At 43.0% G+C, this 16,005-nt stretch overlaps 1 protein-coding gene across 3 annotated transcripts in view; it reads left to right on the forward strand.

The window, feature by feature from the left end:
- Positions 1-341: 341 nt before the first annotated feature.
- The window catches only part of PROM1 (prominin 1), a 53,020-nt gene continuing 37,356 nt past the window's right edge, over positions 342-16,005 (forward strand). For all 3 annotated transcript variants that reach the window (XM_014549331.1, XM_014549333.1, XM_014549332.1), the window contains exons 1-4: positions 342-365; positions 6,136-6,341; positions 12,610-12,730; positions 15,605-15,668. In XM_014549331.1, the coding sequence (XP_014404817.1) occupies positions 351-365; positions 6,136-6,341; positions 12,610-12,730; positions 15,605-15,668 (406 nt within the window). In that variant the 5' untranslated portion in view covers positions 342-350. The remainder of the gene's footprint in view (positions 366-6,135; positions 6,342-12,609; positions 12,731-15,604; positions 15,669-16,005) is intronic.

The raw sequence follows: 16,005 nt of genomic DNA on the forward strand, positions 1-16,005 counted from the left end.
AGAATCTGTGTAACATTTTATCAGTGACTTTTAATAAAGTGTTTGTGATTTGCTGATAAATATTAAGGTGTATTGTGAGAAAATGAAAACTCTTAAAAATAGCAGCTCTCTACTCTGCCACTGGCAAAGTAGTAAGTCAAGTGCCCTTCAGTCTTTGCTATGGTTAAGAGCCTCATCAGCTCAATTGTTTACCTGCATTAAGAAATAGGAATAACATTCTAAGAATACACTAATATAGAGAGGTACAATAATTTGTGAATATATATAGACTTTTATTCTCTAAATATACATTTTATACTTTTATTGAAAAATTAATCTTGCTACTGTTCTGTCTCAAGTTTGAACTCTCAATGGATTATGGGAAGGTAATGTTTATTGATGTACTTGTTATTAAAATAAGTATGAAAAAATTTTGACTGACTTAAAAAGTAAATCTTTAAGCAACTGGTTATGTAATCTGAGTTTAGAAACCTTTTTTGATGAACTTTTGTGGAATATTGGGGCACCTTATAAATCTCATTTGAACTACAGCAAAAATGACAAAAGGAGCGTTGAAAGAAACCTTCACCTTTCAAATTGTATGTTATTTAAAAACTAAAATTCCCGTAAAGGCAGTAGTAGGCTACTTCCTTAGCTAACGGAGGAGAAGTTCCTTGAGCAATGTGGGGGTTGGGGTGCCAACCCCCATGTAGTCAAAAATTGGGTATAGCTTTTGACTCCCTAAATCCTTAATTACCAATAGCTGTTGAAGAGACTCAAAAAGAGCCTGGAGGTTTTGCTAGAAATAAATGACAAAGATGTATTCATGGGTCTTAGAGTCTGCAGACTGAACACAGCTAGCAAACCCCAGAAGTGTTCCAAAGGAGAGAGCCACGGTCAGAGTTGTTACAGGAGAGTCACGTTCTTGAGACCAACCCTGTGTCCTTGGCCTCTGGGTTGGTCTGAGGTCATGATCTTCTCCGTGACCCGGTGGTCTGGATGCTGAATGTCAAGGGGTCTGGATACGTGGACATTCTCGCCTTAGCCCTTCAGGGGGTAGCCAGAGATTTGATGTACAGTCTAACCTCCTTTCTTGAATGTCTCCCATCTCAAACAATTCGGTTCTCAACCAAGTTGTTCACAGGAAAAAAAGTATTGGTTGTTGACCAAAATTTCAGTTTTCAACCTGACAACCCTTCCATGCTGATAGCTCAGCATGACAAAAAGCGTCTTTCCTACAAACAAGGAGAGAATGCTTTTGTTGCTGGTGATTAGCACAATTTTAAAACATAAAGAGGCCATTAAGAGTGCGAATGTTGTTAAGGGTGTGAAAGTGCTCACAAAGCAGCCATCACAAAAACAAAACAAACAAAAAAACCAGCAATCACAGGCGATTGAATAGATAGAAAAACTGTTGTTGATTTGGATAAAGGAAAAGCAGTTAACTGGTGATAGCATTTAGGAGGTAGCGAGCGATATGTGAAAAATTTCTTTAAGGTTAGTAGGGAGTGGTTACATAAATTTAAGAAAAGAAGTGTTTGTTGATAAGTTAGACATGTACTGTATATAAGAAAGGTTAAAACAGAATTATTTGAGGGTCTGGAACAGATTAAGTCAATTTACATTATTTCTAATGGGAAAAAAATGATTCTGTTTTTGAACAAATCGCTTCTCAAACAGCCTTCTGGAAGGGATTAAGTTCAAGAAACGAGGTTCCACTGTATATCTAGATATTGATACTGGGCTTGATAGTTCAAACGTTTAAGTTCCCAGGCTACTTACAGCAAAAAATAGCATCACTTTCTCATACCTCAACCTACTTGATTTCACAGCTTGACTATATATACCTTCACTCTATTCCCCATAGCCCACTGTTGGCTTTACTGATAACATAAGCAATTGAGTAACACATGTTCTGTATGTTATATGTATTGTGTACTGTGTTCTTACAATAAAGGAAGCTAGAAAAAGTGTTATTAAAAAGTCATAGGGAAGAAAAAATATATTACAATACTTTGCATATTTATTGAAAAAATCTGGGTATGAGCAGACCTGTTCTGTTCAAACCCATGTTGTTTTTAGGAGCAACTTAAGAGCGTGATGATGCACTGCCTATAGGAACATGCTCTCCTTTCCAAATGAGGAAAGCATCTCCTAGGTATCGCAGAAGGCGGTGCAAGAATGGATAGAAAGCTGTGCAAAGAAAGCCCTTGACCGGATCATCATCTCAGGCTCACTGGAGCTCGGGCATGAGAGCAATGCTGGTGTGCATTGATTACTACTTCTTATTGTTACTGATTGAGCATTACACTGACAGGCTCTGGTCTGTGCTCCACGTGACCTAACCCACTTAACATGCACGAAATAGTACATGCAAAGCACTTAGAACAGAATGATGCAGAAAGCATGTTGCTCCTCACTGTTTCTCAGGTTGTCTTTGCAGTAACCGTGTAAAATAGGAAAATGCAGACACGCAGTGGCAGGGCTGAGCTGCAAACCATGGCATCGCAATGATGATACCCTCGTACATGCATGACAACCAGCATGGCAGGGAGAAGGTGGAAAGGCACCCCGCTCCCCAGAGGGGTTTGTTGGTGCCCCATCAGACATGACAGACAGGCTGACGTTGGGGGAGGGAGGGAATGAAACATGAACAATCAGCTGCCTGGTGTAGCTCACAGGCTGTGCTGCCAGTCTGCAGCCCAACATGGGTTCCAAGAGCTGGTTTCCTACTCACAGCCACTACCAGGGCCATTTTAAAGGTTCCTGCTCTTCCCCGAATTTCCGGACACCCTCTTCAGGGGAGGAGCCTGAAGTCAGTGTTTAACATGCACTGTGGGGTGCCTGTGGTACTGAGTTTGGGAGGAATCAAGCCTGGGGGGAGGGCCCCCACCCAGGAAGCCAGGCTGAGGTCATTCAGCATGCCCCATGTGACCCTGGAGGCAAAGGTATCTGAACTGCCCACGCCAACATTTTGGATATCTCATTTAAAAGTGAATACTATCACATTCTTCTCTCCCATCTGTGGAAATCTGCCATCTAAAACAATAGTTTCTATACTTGGATTTCTTGGACCAGACAGTTTCAAAAAAGTAATCTGGGGAATGACCTAGAGCCACCTAATTTCATTTTGCCACATAAGAACATTTATTAAGTCAACCATAATAACTTTTGTTTTCTTTTATACACATTTCACCTCCTCCACCCCTCCCCCCCAAAAAAAAGATAGTCTTATAAATTGGGTGAATTTTGCTTTATGGGAAACTCATTACATCTTCATAGCTGACCAGTCCCTGTCTCTGGGCCACCGTTTAGAAATCGTTGGTCTTAGGCAGTGGCTCCTAGTCCCTCAACTCATCATTTATCTGATTCTGAACAGGCAACTATTGTATGCCAGGTCCCGGGCTGGGCACTGGGGAGAGGATGGCAAGTGTGGCTGTCATTGTTCTCCATGCCCCGAGCGTACAGCCAGTCACCCCAAGTGGAGTGAGTGCTGTGAAAGGGCACGTAAAGGACTCCAAGGCAGCATGAAGGAGGATGGGCAGCAATCCCAGTCTATCTCCACGAGGAGGAGCATACAACAAAGGATGTTTAGTTTTGGGGGGGAAGCATAATGGGAACGATATTCTGGACAAGGAGGCAACATGAGGGAGTTAGAGTGAGGAAGGGGAGAGAGCAGGTGCTTTCTGGAGACTGCAGTGGTCGGGGCGAATGGGGCCATGAAGCCAGGGGTAACCCTATTGGGCCACATTAAGAAGTCTGACTTAAACACGGTGAGGCCCATGGGATGCTATTAGGCGAGGCAATGATACCACCGGGTTTTTATTTTAGAAAGGATACTTTGGGAGGTGGTGCCTTTGGCTCGGGGGCTCTAGGCAGCTGCCACTTCTCTATTTCACGAAGGCCACATGGGTAGCGTGTTAAGCAATTGCATCTTTCCTTCCCAGTCCCCTCTCCATACCTGATCAGTGTACCTATTCAAAACCTTCCCAGAAATCCAAATGTGATTCAAATGTAAGTTCTAGAACTTGATTCTGCCAAAGCACTCTGCCTCCAACAAGCACTCAAGGTTTCTATGTCTGCCTTGTGTTGGTCTTTCTCTCACCCGACTTTTCTCTGCGGCTGACCTCTCATGCAACTTTTTCTGTTTTCTTGATGCACGCTGCCTCCGCCTCCCACAAACTCCACTGCTGTGGCCTCCACAGCCAGAAAGCGTGGTGTTGACTCTGCAGGTAAAGTCCTCGTCTGCTCGTCCCCATTGCTCTGTCTAAAGCCAGCGAGTTGGGTCAATGTAATGCTTTCTCCAGAACTTCCTCTCCTTCACTGTCATGTCCACCATAATGGTCTTTAGATGATTGTCTCTGCCATCGTCTTTAATCGTCCTTCGGTTGTAGTAGTTCAGGGGAGAAAAGTGACCCATCTTGGCAAATTCGGATCCCGATCTTCCCTTCAAGGCAGTTCACAAAGTGCCCCAGAGATCCTGGTGTTTCAGAATGTCATCGAGGCCCATGAAATGACATCTGTCCTTATGCTGTCTGACCTAATATTTTAGTAACATAGGAAAGCTTGTGTATCAAAGATAAAATTTGTGTTTGGAGCTAAGGAGAGGATATTTAAAACATGTCTATACACTTTCTCTCCTGGGTTTGGGTTCAGTGTTTCTTAAGACTCAGAAAGGATTATAAATTCCTTGAAAAATAGTAAGTAATTTAGAATATTTGCTGAGAAACTATAGCAAAATGTATAAATAAGAGTTTGGGGTTGGTTTCTCAATTGGCTAATGATGTAAATCCTCAAGGGAGCCAATGAAGACTCCCTGTCATGGGCCTTAGTTTAATTAGGACCAGGTATTTGATGAATGTGGCAAAACTTTGCCACTATTTTTTTTCTTTTAGCATCCTAACCTCAATATCTAAATAGATAATATTCGAGTGCCATGTGCCCCTGACTTAATAAATACTCTTAAGCATTTGCTCCCAGAGTTAACCAATAGAGGTTGAGTGTTTGCTGCATGCTGGGCAGTTGGCTAGTTGTTTTCCCATTAAACCATTAACTGTGTGTCCCTCACACTGTGCTATGGGGTCGGTGCTACTGTAACGCTTTCCAGTTCAGGGAACCAGACGCCCCTGCCGGGATTGAAGGCCTGTCTTCTGACTCCAAGCTCAGCCTTCTATCTAAAAACGTAAGTGTTGGCTCCTGGGACCAACACTTATGTTTCATTCACTTGGCTCAGCTTGGCTCTAGAATCTGTTGCTAAGTGGCTAGCTGGCCCCTTAGTTGCAAACTGCCAACCTATAATTTTCTGCCATTCTTTAAAAATGTCTTGTTTTATGGGAAACGTAACTGCATGTGAGTTGGAATGAGATGAAGTTTCGTGATGCAGTTGCACAAATTTTTATGTCTCCTAGCATAAAATCAGGAGCGATTATGGAAACATAGTTTGGTCACATGCTTGTATCTAGAATTTGTGCCAGTTGCTAAGCATCTAGGCATCTAGTAACTGTCTGAGACCCAGGCAGCCGTGCCCAGCCTCACTGGCTCTCAGTGCCACTTAGTAGGTGTCCACCCCATGCCTGGTACTGTACTTGGCACGTTATTGCTACTCCTACGTTACCCGCAATGGTCACAATGACCATACAAAGTATGTTATTCCCAGTGTGTGGGTGGGGAAACTGAGTGGCCACATCTGGCTCAGAAAGTCTGATCCCGTTTTCTAAATTTCAGTGTATTCCAGATTCTTTTGTAACTGACCATGAACTTGACATTAATTGATTCAATCCAACTGCTTTGAATCCTTGATAACTTCCACTGGTCCTATTTTTCTGATTAAAAAACACCCTATATGTCTTCATTACGCAAGCACTTCTGCCAACATTGGTACACCACTTAAAAACAATATGTCTGGGGTTGAAATAAAACCATTTGCAACATGACCCTGTATTTGGACGTTTTCTCAGGAGTTGAAAGAGGATAGAAATGGCTGACCTCGTGTTCGCGTCGCTCAAATCTCTGCTGCCTCTGTTTCAAGAGGAGCTTCAAAGTGGGAATATGTGCTCAGAGTGTGAAACAGGTTAAAGAAAATGAATCGTGTTCACGGGGGGCTGTTCCCCTTGTTCTGGGTTCCGGCACATGCTGATTCTTCTGCTTGACTTGCAGGTCGTCCAGTATGAGATCGGGATTATTTTCTGGGCCGTCCTGGGACTGCTCTTTGTCATCCTCATGCCGCTGGTGGGGCTCTGCTTCGGTCTGTGCCGCTGCTTCAACAAGTGCGGCGGAGAAATGCACCAGCGACAGAGGACGGACGGGCTCTTCCGGAGGAAATGCTACGCCCTCGCCCTCCTGGTCCTCTGTGTGCTTATGAGGCGAGTAGAATCTCTGGTAGCAGCTGCCTGGGTTTTGGGTAGAGGAGGACTGTCTCGTGTTTTACCTGTTAAGCCCGTGAGTTAGTTTAAAATGAAACGACAACAACAAAACCCTCCAAAAACAGAAGAGAGAAAACAAAAATGTTTGTCCAGGATGGCTCAGAAAGATGTCACTGTGACCAGCAGCTAGCCTTGTCATCAAGCTGCCCTAACCTACGTGCTCAGCCAGCCCTTCCATGTTTCTTCACTTTGAAGACATTCTGGTGAACCTTAGACTGCAGGAAGCATTTACCTCCTAGAAAGGTGGCTCCCCCCGCCCCACACACCCTGTTCTCTTAAAACAACATTTTTATTGATTTCAGAGAGGAAGAGTGGAGGAGAGAGAGAGAGAGAAACATCAATGATGAGAGAGAATCATGGATTGGCTGCCTCCTGCCCTGCACGCTTCCTACTGGGAATTGAGCCCATAACCCAGGCATGTGCCCTGACTGGGAATCGAACTGTGACCTCCTGGTTCTTAGGTCCATGCTCAGCCACTGAGCCATCTCCCTTCTCTTAAATAGCTATTGGGGACAGGCAGCCTGCAGGACAGCAGAGGAAGTATTTGCTAGTTGATTTGTATGTCCAAGGAGATCTTAAAGGATGGGCACGGTGCCCGAGTTTTGCAATTGGAGAATATTGGAGAATGGAATGAATTTTCTAACACTATATCTAGTTTCTTGAATTTGCAATTAAGCCGCTCCCCTCTCTTGAAGTCTGGAGCACACGTCCCAATTTAGGATGTTTTTTTCTGTGGCTTGTACTGCTGAAAGTTTTCAAACTGACTAGCAGATCTGAAGTATCCTGCTTTTATTTTAGGATGGTGACATTTTGTTAAGAGCTTAAATCAGATTCCTCAGCTGAGGAATGTGCTCTATGACACTGGCCCCTGCCTTCCCTGGTTGTGATATTCTTCATCTTTCCACATTTCCTCATTCATTCAACCAGCCTGCCAGCCACAGAAATGAAGGACAATCAAACATCTCGAACAATTCGGTTCTCGACCAAGTTGTTCACAGAAAAAATGTCTTGGTTGTCAACCAAAACTTCAGCTTTCAACCTGACAACCCCTTCATGTTTGTTTAAAAACAAAGGAGGGAATTTTTTTTTTTTTTTTGCTAATCCATGATTAGCACAATTTTAAAACATAAAGAGGCCATCAAGAGTGCGAATGTTGCTAAGGGTGTGAAAGTGCTCACAAAACAATAATCCCAGGCAATTGAATAGGTAGAAAAACTGTTGTTGATTGAATAAAAGAACAGCCGTTAGCAGATGATAGTGTGATAGTATTTTGGAGACAGTGATATATGAAAAATTCAGTTAAGGCTAGTAGGGGGTGGTTCAATAAATTTCAGAAAAGAAGTATATATTTATAGCTTAAACAGTACATTAGTCATGTACTGTATATAAGAAAGGTTAAAACAGGGAGTCATTTGGGGGTCTGGAAAGGATTAATTCAATTTACATTATTTCTAATGGGGGGAAGAAATGATTCAGAGTTCAAACAAATCGCTTCTTGAACAGCCTTCTGGGACTAATTAAGTTTGAGAAACGAGATTCCAAGGAGCCCCAATTACTTGAGGCTACGTGACATTTTAAAAACTTTTATCTCACAGCACACATTGAATTTATATATGAATTATAAATAGAAAAGTAGTATTTGAGATAGGTTTGTTTAATAAAGTACAGACTGGAAGTTTAAATTTCTTTACCTTGAATGATTAAATCTAGAAAAAGCTATTTTGATGTCTTCCGTTTAAAAACCCCTATTCGTTTGCAAGTCTCTTCAACACCATGAGTTGAATAATAGCTATGTGTTCACCATAAGTAATCAAAGTTATCCCAGAAGTGCGGAGACCAGGGGAACACACAGCTTTCTGCATTGTGATTAGGTAGGAAGGAGAGGAAAGTATGTTCCAACAGCAGAAGATGAGATAAGAGGGAAGGCAGGTAAACAAAAGCAGGAGGCAGAAAAGGACAGAGAAGCAGCTGTTAGCCGCAGGCCTACATGGCCTCAGCAGAGACGGGTACTGCTGATAATTGATCTTTATATGTGATTTTTTTTAAAAATTCAGAAACCCCAGCATGGTCGTTCACTTGCCTTTTATCAAGTTCAATTCTATTTGTGTCTCTATAGGAAGTGTCACAATTAAAAATAGAGTTGGTGTGTAAATTAGTCTTGAGTGCTCTAATTTTTCATTCACCCTTTTTTTTATTAAAAAAATTAGGTATTTTTTTTCTTTTTTAATTGAGAAATGGATAGGTGTCAAGGAGAAGGCACCCCTAGTAATATGGACTATATGTGGTGAGCTTCTCCCTGTGTGTGGGTTTTCACAAAGGCAGCTGCGCATCTATAATTCCACACACACCGACATGTGTTTACGTCAGTCTGTGTGACCACCAGCCAGAGATGGAATTTCCACCTCTCGCTGCAAACTGTTTAAGCAGATGTGCCTCGCAGCGGACAAAGCCAAGTTTCCGCTTCTTTCTTTCCCTTGTACTTGTCGCCACTGCATTTTTCCGAATTTCAAGAAAGGTTATAGACAACCAAAAGGAGCACCGAGGCCTGTATTTCTCCAGCACATGTCTAGGTTTCTGAGTGTGGTAAGTCAGCTCTTGCCAATTACCCTGGTGAAAATGGAATCCCGGTCACTTTTCAGGAAGATGGCCATTTTCCAAAGTTCATTTTTCATATTTACTTTTAAGTGTATATGTGACAAAATCGGTCTGTCCATTACAAAATACAGAAGATATAATGCTAATTTGCCATAAAAGTAATATGTTTATCTTCTGTTAAACATTTCAAGAGATTTTATTGTACTGCATAAAAAAGTACATGTTTTGATAGCTTTTGTGTTTAGATAGAAGTTTCAAATTTGAGATTACAAATGGAAACCAGTTGTTTTTTCTGGTATTTAAAGTTTCTTGTTTCTTTGTATAGTTGCTAATATTTAAAATGGGAGATTTTTACATGAGAATGCAGATTTCCAGATTTGGGGGAAGATCTGGCAGTACTGGTCTGCCATCTTGGGGGCACCTGCTAGGGCCGCAGGGCATCTGCCCCACCCCCACCTTCCACCTTTAGCTCCCATAGGTCTCTGCCACACTCCTTGCCTTCCCGCTTCCTGCCTGCCCAGGTAGGCATCTGAATTTTCCATGCTTAATTTACAAATAAAATTTACAATGTGGCATGGGTCTAAAAATCAGCTTTGACAGTTGCTGAATTCTATTCCAGAATTCTGTTTAGTACAGTTTTTAAAAAATGACCAATGCTTTCATTTTAATTGGACCCATAATTGATCAGCAGAAATGTGGGTCTTTTGAAATACTGCGTGCTGCATTAAAATTCAGTGTCATATTGCAACTCATTTTACTGATTGATGATCTTGTAAGTAAAGGCGTTTATTCAATAAAGGATCAAAGACAGTTTCTGACTTGGACACTCCAGACCTATGGCTAATCTTCTAAATGGACCAAATGAAACAAAGTCCAGTCTCTAAAAGCACCTTCACAGAGAACCCACCACAGGTCAGAGGCCCCCGTGTTATGCAAAATTGACAAAGAAGCAGTTTTCATCTCTTTTTAGAGATATTAAGCACAGGTAAAAATAAAGACAAAATAGAGTATGAAGTGAGAAACAGACCATCAGAATTTCAGGAGAGCCCTCTGGGAGTTCCAGGTTCCGTGGGGGTGGGGAGCCAGTGAAAGCCAAGAGGACTTGGACTTGCTGTTGTTTCTCAAGTCCACTTTGACTTCCTCTATGGCACGATGGGTCTGGAGCATGATGAATGACAAATAATTTGGACATGCTGGGGAGAGACAGCAAGGGCCCCAGTCGGAAACCATGTCGTGGGCAGGTGTATGTAGGTGACGACCCTGACTTGTCATGGATGCTTGGAATTTGGCATGATAAATAAAGCTCCAAATACATTGTTATGACTCAACTTGTTTTCCCCTTCTGACCACGCTGCTCCAAAGTCATTATTTTGGGTCATTTGACTTTATTTGGCATGAGTGCACCACTTAACTATTATTGCTATGGTATGAAGTAGGCCTCATAAATACCAATGCAGACTTGAGATTGACAGCAATGGATTATAAGGTGGTCATTCCAAATGGCACCAAAGATGATAGATAGATAGATAGATAGATAGATAGATAGATAGATGATAGATAGATAGATGGATTACCATCAGCACGAACCCACACTTAAAAATAAAATTCATAGACATCCAGTACCCCTCTCCCCATGGCTTGACAAGCACTTCTCTAGTTTTCAATTTTGTGATACCAACGGAAGCTCACAGGAGAGTGGCTTTCTCTAGCTCACACAGTACGAGTTATGGGTAATAATAGTGGCAAAATCTTGTGTTTCTACTCTAGTACACATTCCACTGGGACTCGGTAAACCTGAGAAATATTGTTGAATATTGTGCATTACAGACTTTTTTTTTGGAATAGTTTGGGAAACTAATGTGATACTGCTATGGGGAAAAGTTTTAAGTGATACTGCTATGGGGAAATGTTTTAAGTGATACTGCTATGGGGAAATGTTTTAAGTGAGACCGATGATGAACGGATGCTCCTTGGAATGAATGATGACTATAAACTGGGTGAATGACTGTCTCCATGTTCCCAAGACTGAGAGGTCCCCTGGGGACACGGAACTTTTGATGCAAACACAGACACCTGGCCTCCCTACCTGTGAATATATGAATGCATAAAGCCGGAGACATTGCTTTTGGTGCAGACTCAGGGTACTGATATTCTGCATCAGGATTTTCTCTCCGAAGTTTGTCCATTATTTGCAAAACTTTGTTCTATCAAGACTTTGTTCTATCCTTACCTTCTATTTTGAATGGTTACGAACTTAACAGTTTTTTTAAAACTATATTTTATTGATTTTTTACAGAGAGGAAGGGAGAGGGATAGAGAGTTAGAAACATCAATCAGCTGCCTCCTGCACACTCCCCACTGGGGATGTGCCCATAACCAAGGTACATGCCCTTGACCGGAATCGAACCTGGGACCCTTGAGTCCGCATGCCGATGCTCTATCCACTGAGCCAAACTGGTTAGGGCAAACTTAACAGTTTTGTTACTGACTTCTGTAGGTAAATCGGTCTGTTGTTATGTTCATATAATTCTTTACTGCCACCTAGTGGCTACGTTTAGCAAAGCCTTGGTAATTAGCCATTTTTAAATGTGACATTTTCATGTTCTAACTAAGGCTTTGACATAAAAACAAACTGATTGGTCAAGTTAATTTAAGTCAGGAGATTATTAGTAACTAGTCAACATTAAAAGCCCCCAGAATGATTAAATGTAGACCTTTTTTGGCTTGAAAAATGTGTTGTATTTTCAGGTAGAGGAGCCTTTCAGATACTGTTTTTGAAAGTCTTTATTGAAGTATGTTTTCCACCATGAAAAGAGTCCCTGGCATAAATACATATTCATGAGTTTTTATGAAGTGGACACACCAATTACATCATTATCTACCTCTCCCCAAATATAACCACGACTTTAAGCAGCATCACCCTGCATGGTTCCGTGCTTTACGTAAAATGGGATGGTACAGCATGTACATTATTGTTCACAGCTTCCATACAGCATTTTACGGCTAAAGTGACTCATGTTTCTTTTCAACCCAGACAATACAAAAACTAACAGAGATAATTAGAGAAACCACACTGATAGAAAGCCCAAAGCAGTCTTATCATTTTGGTATTTTGCTTGATAGTCTTCTTTGGGGGAGCAGAGGTGTGTGTGTGTGAGAGTGTGTGTGTGTGTGTGTGTGTGCGCTGCACCGGAGGGTGTGTACCTGCAATCACATCTGTATGGAATGTGACTATTGCACACGCTACTGCCTGTACCCTTTGTCAGTTACTGTTTCCCTCACAGTGTATCATGAACATTGTCCCATTTATTCGATTCACTATTTACCAGAACAGTGCATTTTACGTGGCTCTGTGTCTTCCCTGAGCAGACAGGGTCCTGCTCTGCGGCCCACGTGGTGGTGGTGGTGGTGGTGGTGGTGGTGGGTGCATCATGGGATCATGGCGGGAGGCTGCAGCAGTGGAGGGAGGGGTTGGGTGGGGAGCAGGGTCCTGTCCCTCTGGGGCCCTGCTCAGGGCCCTGCCCCTCCCTGTCAGCATGCTGCCTGAACCTGGCCATCCGCCGAGGGCGGGCACCCGGGAAACGCTCTTCCTTCTCCCGTGCTTTCCCCGCAGCATTGGTATCATCTATGGTTTCATGGCAAACCACTACCTCAGGACTCACATCAGAAAGGCCCGGACACTGGCCGAAAGCAATTTCAGAGACCTGAGGACTCTCCAGAATGTGACTGTACCGGTAAGAGCCCGTCTGTGTATCCCGCCGTGCGTAGCGTTTGGGGCCTTTCGGAGTTCCTGTGTCTATTTGAAATCTCATTCAGACCTTCAGGAAACCCATGCATCAATGTAGACAGATGTCATCTTTTAATGTTGTAGATGAAGAAATAAACGCCCAGCACGTGATGTCTAAAACAGTTCAAAAGCATGACTTCAAAATTGATGTCATTTTATTTTATTAAGGTAACATAAAATATAGTACACATCATAAAAGTGCTTAACCATTCTAAGGGTCTCATGACTTTTTTTTTTTTATAGAAAAATATCTTTGGGTACCATTATCCTTCACTTTTTGGCAGTGTAGTTAACTCTCTACTGTTTTGCATGAAGTTACCTTTGTCATGAAACCTTTGTTCTTTATAAACATCCACTTGCTAATATCTATGTAGATTGGGGAGTGGACCCACATGTGCACCTGCACACACACACACACACACACACACACACACACGTTGTCTTTGGGGACCGGGATCATGATGCCCAAAGGCACCTTTTTTCTATGTCCCAGTAACACATGGTTGACTTGCCTATTCAGAATATTGATTTACAAAATGTCTGAGCAGACATTAGCTCTCAAATACGTCGCTGAGCTCCGGGTCCCAGCTGGAGAGAAGCGTGCACACATTGGATTTGGTCATGGGAGCCCGCAGAACCCACTGTGTCCTCACACAGCAGGTGTTCTTCGCCTCTAGTGCAGCCTGAAAAGTACTCACGTTAAATACTGTATCAGTTTTTAAATATGTGGTTGGACCTAAAAGGCATTTTTAAATATGGAGATTAGAGAAGCTAATTTTATCCATCACTTGACAGCATTACACAGAGGCAAGTGTTTCATTTCCCCAATCTGTGAATAAAAATTCATAACATTTTCACCTGTCACTCTAAAGACTACAAAGTGAACCCCTTTCCCCCCTAAAATGTTGGCAAAATTAAATACGTAGCAGTCGTGGCTGGTGCACGTTGGGGTTGCTTTCAGAAACTTGGGAGAGTAGTGAATTGTTATGACTTTTAGGGAAGTGTGTCTACTTCAAAAAACATGAAGAGCTTTAAAGAAGGCTTTAAAAAACAGAGCAGAAAATGTATAGTCATTTTGCAGAGGAAAACATGCTTGGCCCCAAACAGTGAGGTATTTACCCTTGCTCTAGCAGCTGGAGGAATGAAAAGTTAAAAACTGACACATCTGCCCTAACGGGTTTGGCTCAGTGGATAGAGCGTCGGCCTGCAGACTGAAGGGTCCCAGGTTCGATTCCCGTCAAGGGCATGTACCTTGGTTGCGGGCACATCCCCAGTAGTGGGTGTGCAGGAGGCAGCTGATCAATGTTTCTCTCTCACTGATGTTTCTCTCTATCCCTCTCTCTTCCTCTCTGTAAAAAATCAATAAAATATATTAAAAAAAACCCTGACATATTTTCACCGAGGAGGTTGGCGGCAGTTACTTAACACAGCAGCATAGGGTGAGGGTGTGGGTGAGGGTTGGGGGGGAGACCGCCAGGACACCAAGATAGAGCAAGCAGCGCTCACGGGCAGCTCAGGACCAGCCCTGGATACAGGGGCCCTGGTGTGGCAGGTGCCCAGTGGCCCCAGATTCTCTCCCGTCCCTCCCTTCCAGAGGCGGGACTGTTCACACCCGTCGAACCCGGGCTGCCTCTGAGACTTGCTGTGACCAAAAGAACTCAGCAGACAGACAGATGTGACCTTGTGCTAGTGTCAGGCTTACGCTTCCCGCAGCCCCGAGCCTCCAGCCCCGTTCTCTCACTGCCCGGACCACAGTGAAAACACCCAGGCTGAACGCTGGAGAAATGAGAGGCCACGTGGAGGGAGTAGCCCTTGTGTCCCAGCCATGCGGTCCCGGCCCGACCAGCCACAGAGCCACTGCCCAGCATCCTGAGAACTAAGGAATCATGTTTCTTTCTTTCTTTCCTTCTTTCCCTCTTTCTTTCTTTCTTCCTTCCTCCCTTCCTTCCTTCCTTCCTTCCTTCCTTCCTTCCTTTCTTTCTTTCTTTCTTTCTTTCTTTCTTTCTTTCTTTCTTTCTTTCTTTCTTTATTTCTTTCTTTCCTTCTTTCTTTCTTTCTTTCCCCATTTCTTTCTTCCTTTTTAATTTAATATATTTTATTGATTTTTTACAGAGAGAGGAAGGGAGAGGGATAGAGAGTTAGAAACATCAATGAGAGAGAAACATCGATCAGCTGCCTCCTGCACACCCCCTACTGGGGATGTGCCCGCAACCAAGATACATGCCCTTGACCGGAATCGAACCCGGGACCCTTCAGTCCTTAGGCCGATGCTCTATCCACTGAGCCAAACAGGTCAGGGCGGAATCATGTTTCTTACGCCAACATGCGTTGGAGTGTCGTTAACAAGTCTGGGTGTCAGAAAATGTAAACATCTCCAAGAGCCTACTTTCTTTTTAAAAATGTTCTGGTTTGAGGTAATTTTTAAAAATATTTTTGTTCATTTCAGAGAGGAAAGGAGAGGGAGAGAGAGATAGAAACATCCATGATGAGAGAGAATCATTGATTGGCTGCCTCCTGCATGCCCCACACTGGGGATGGAGCCCGAAACCTGGGCATGTGCCCTAACCGGGAATTGAACCTGTGACCTCCTAGTTCATAGGTTGATGCTCAACCACTGAGCCATACTGGCCAGATTCAGGATAATTTTTGTATGTTAGATCTCTTTTTTAAATTGTGGTTTTGGACTTTAGATGAGAAAGTTTCATGTTATTTTATTTATTTTTACTGAATTTATTGGGGTGGCCTTGGTTCATAAAAGTATAGAGGTTTCAGGTGTACAATTCTATAACACATCATCTGTATTTTATTTATTTTATTTTAGCAAATTAACTACGTGCTAGACCAGTACACCACCACAAAGAAAAAGGCCGTCTCAGATCTGGACAGTAAGTGACATTTCCAGTTGCCTCGAGTTTTTCGTGTGGGCTTGTTTTGGCTGGAGGTTGCGACGGCCACCTCCCATAAAACACAGACGCAGGTGGACTATGCTGTTTCTACAACTTCTGTGCGAAAGGAGGGGAAAACGGAAAAGTCCTTCCCTAGAGTTAGTGCCAGTTTGCAGTGTGCTGCTCAGGATGGAAACCGAGCCTTTAGGGTGAGAAGGCTGTTATTTCATTGTAGTCACAAGGGCCCATCCTCCATGCCCCACGGGTGGGAGGAGTGGGTCTCTGTCAGGTTCCTTGTTGAAGATAGAAACAGGCCCCGGAGAAGCTGGGGGCTTGG

The sequence above is a fragment of the Myotis brandtii genome, unplaced genomic scaffold (genome assembly GCF_000412655.1).
Source record: "Myotis brandtii unplaced genomic scaffold, ASM41265v1 scaffold547, whole genome shotgun sequence".
NCBI lineage: Eukaryota > Metazoa > Chordata > Mammalia > Chiroptera > Vespertilionidae > Myotis > Myotis brandtii.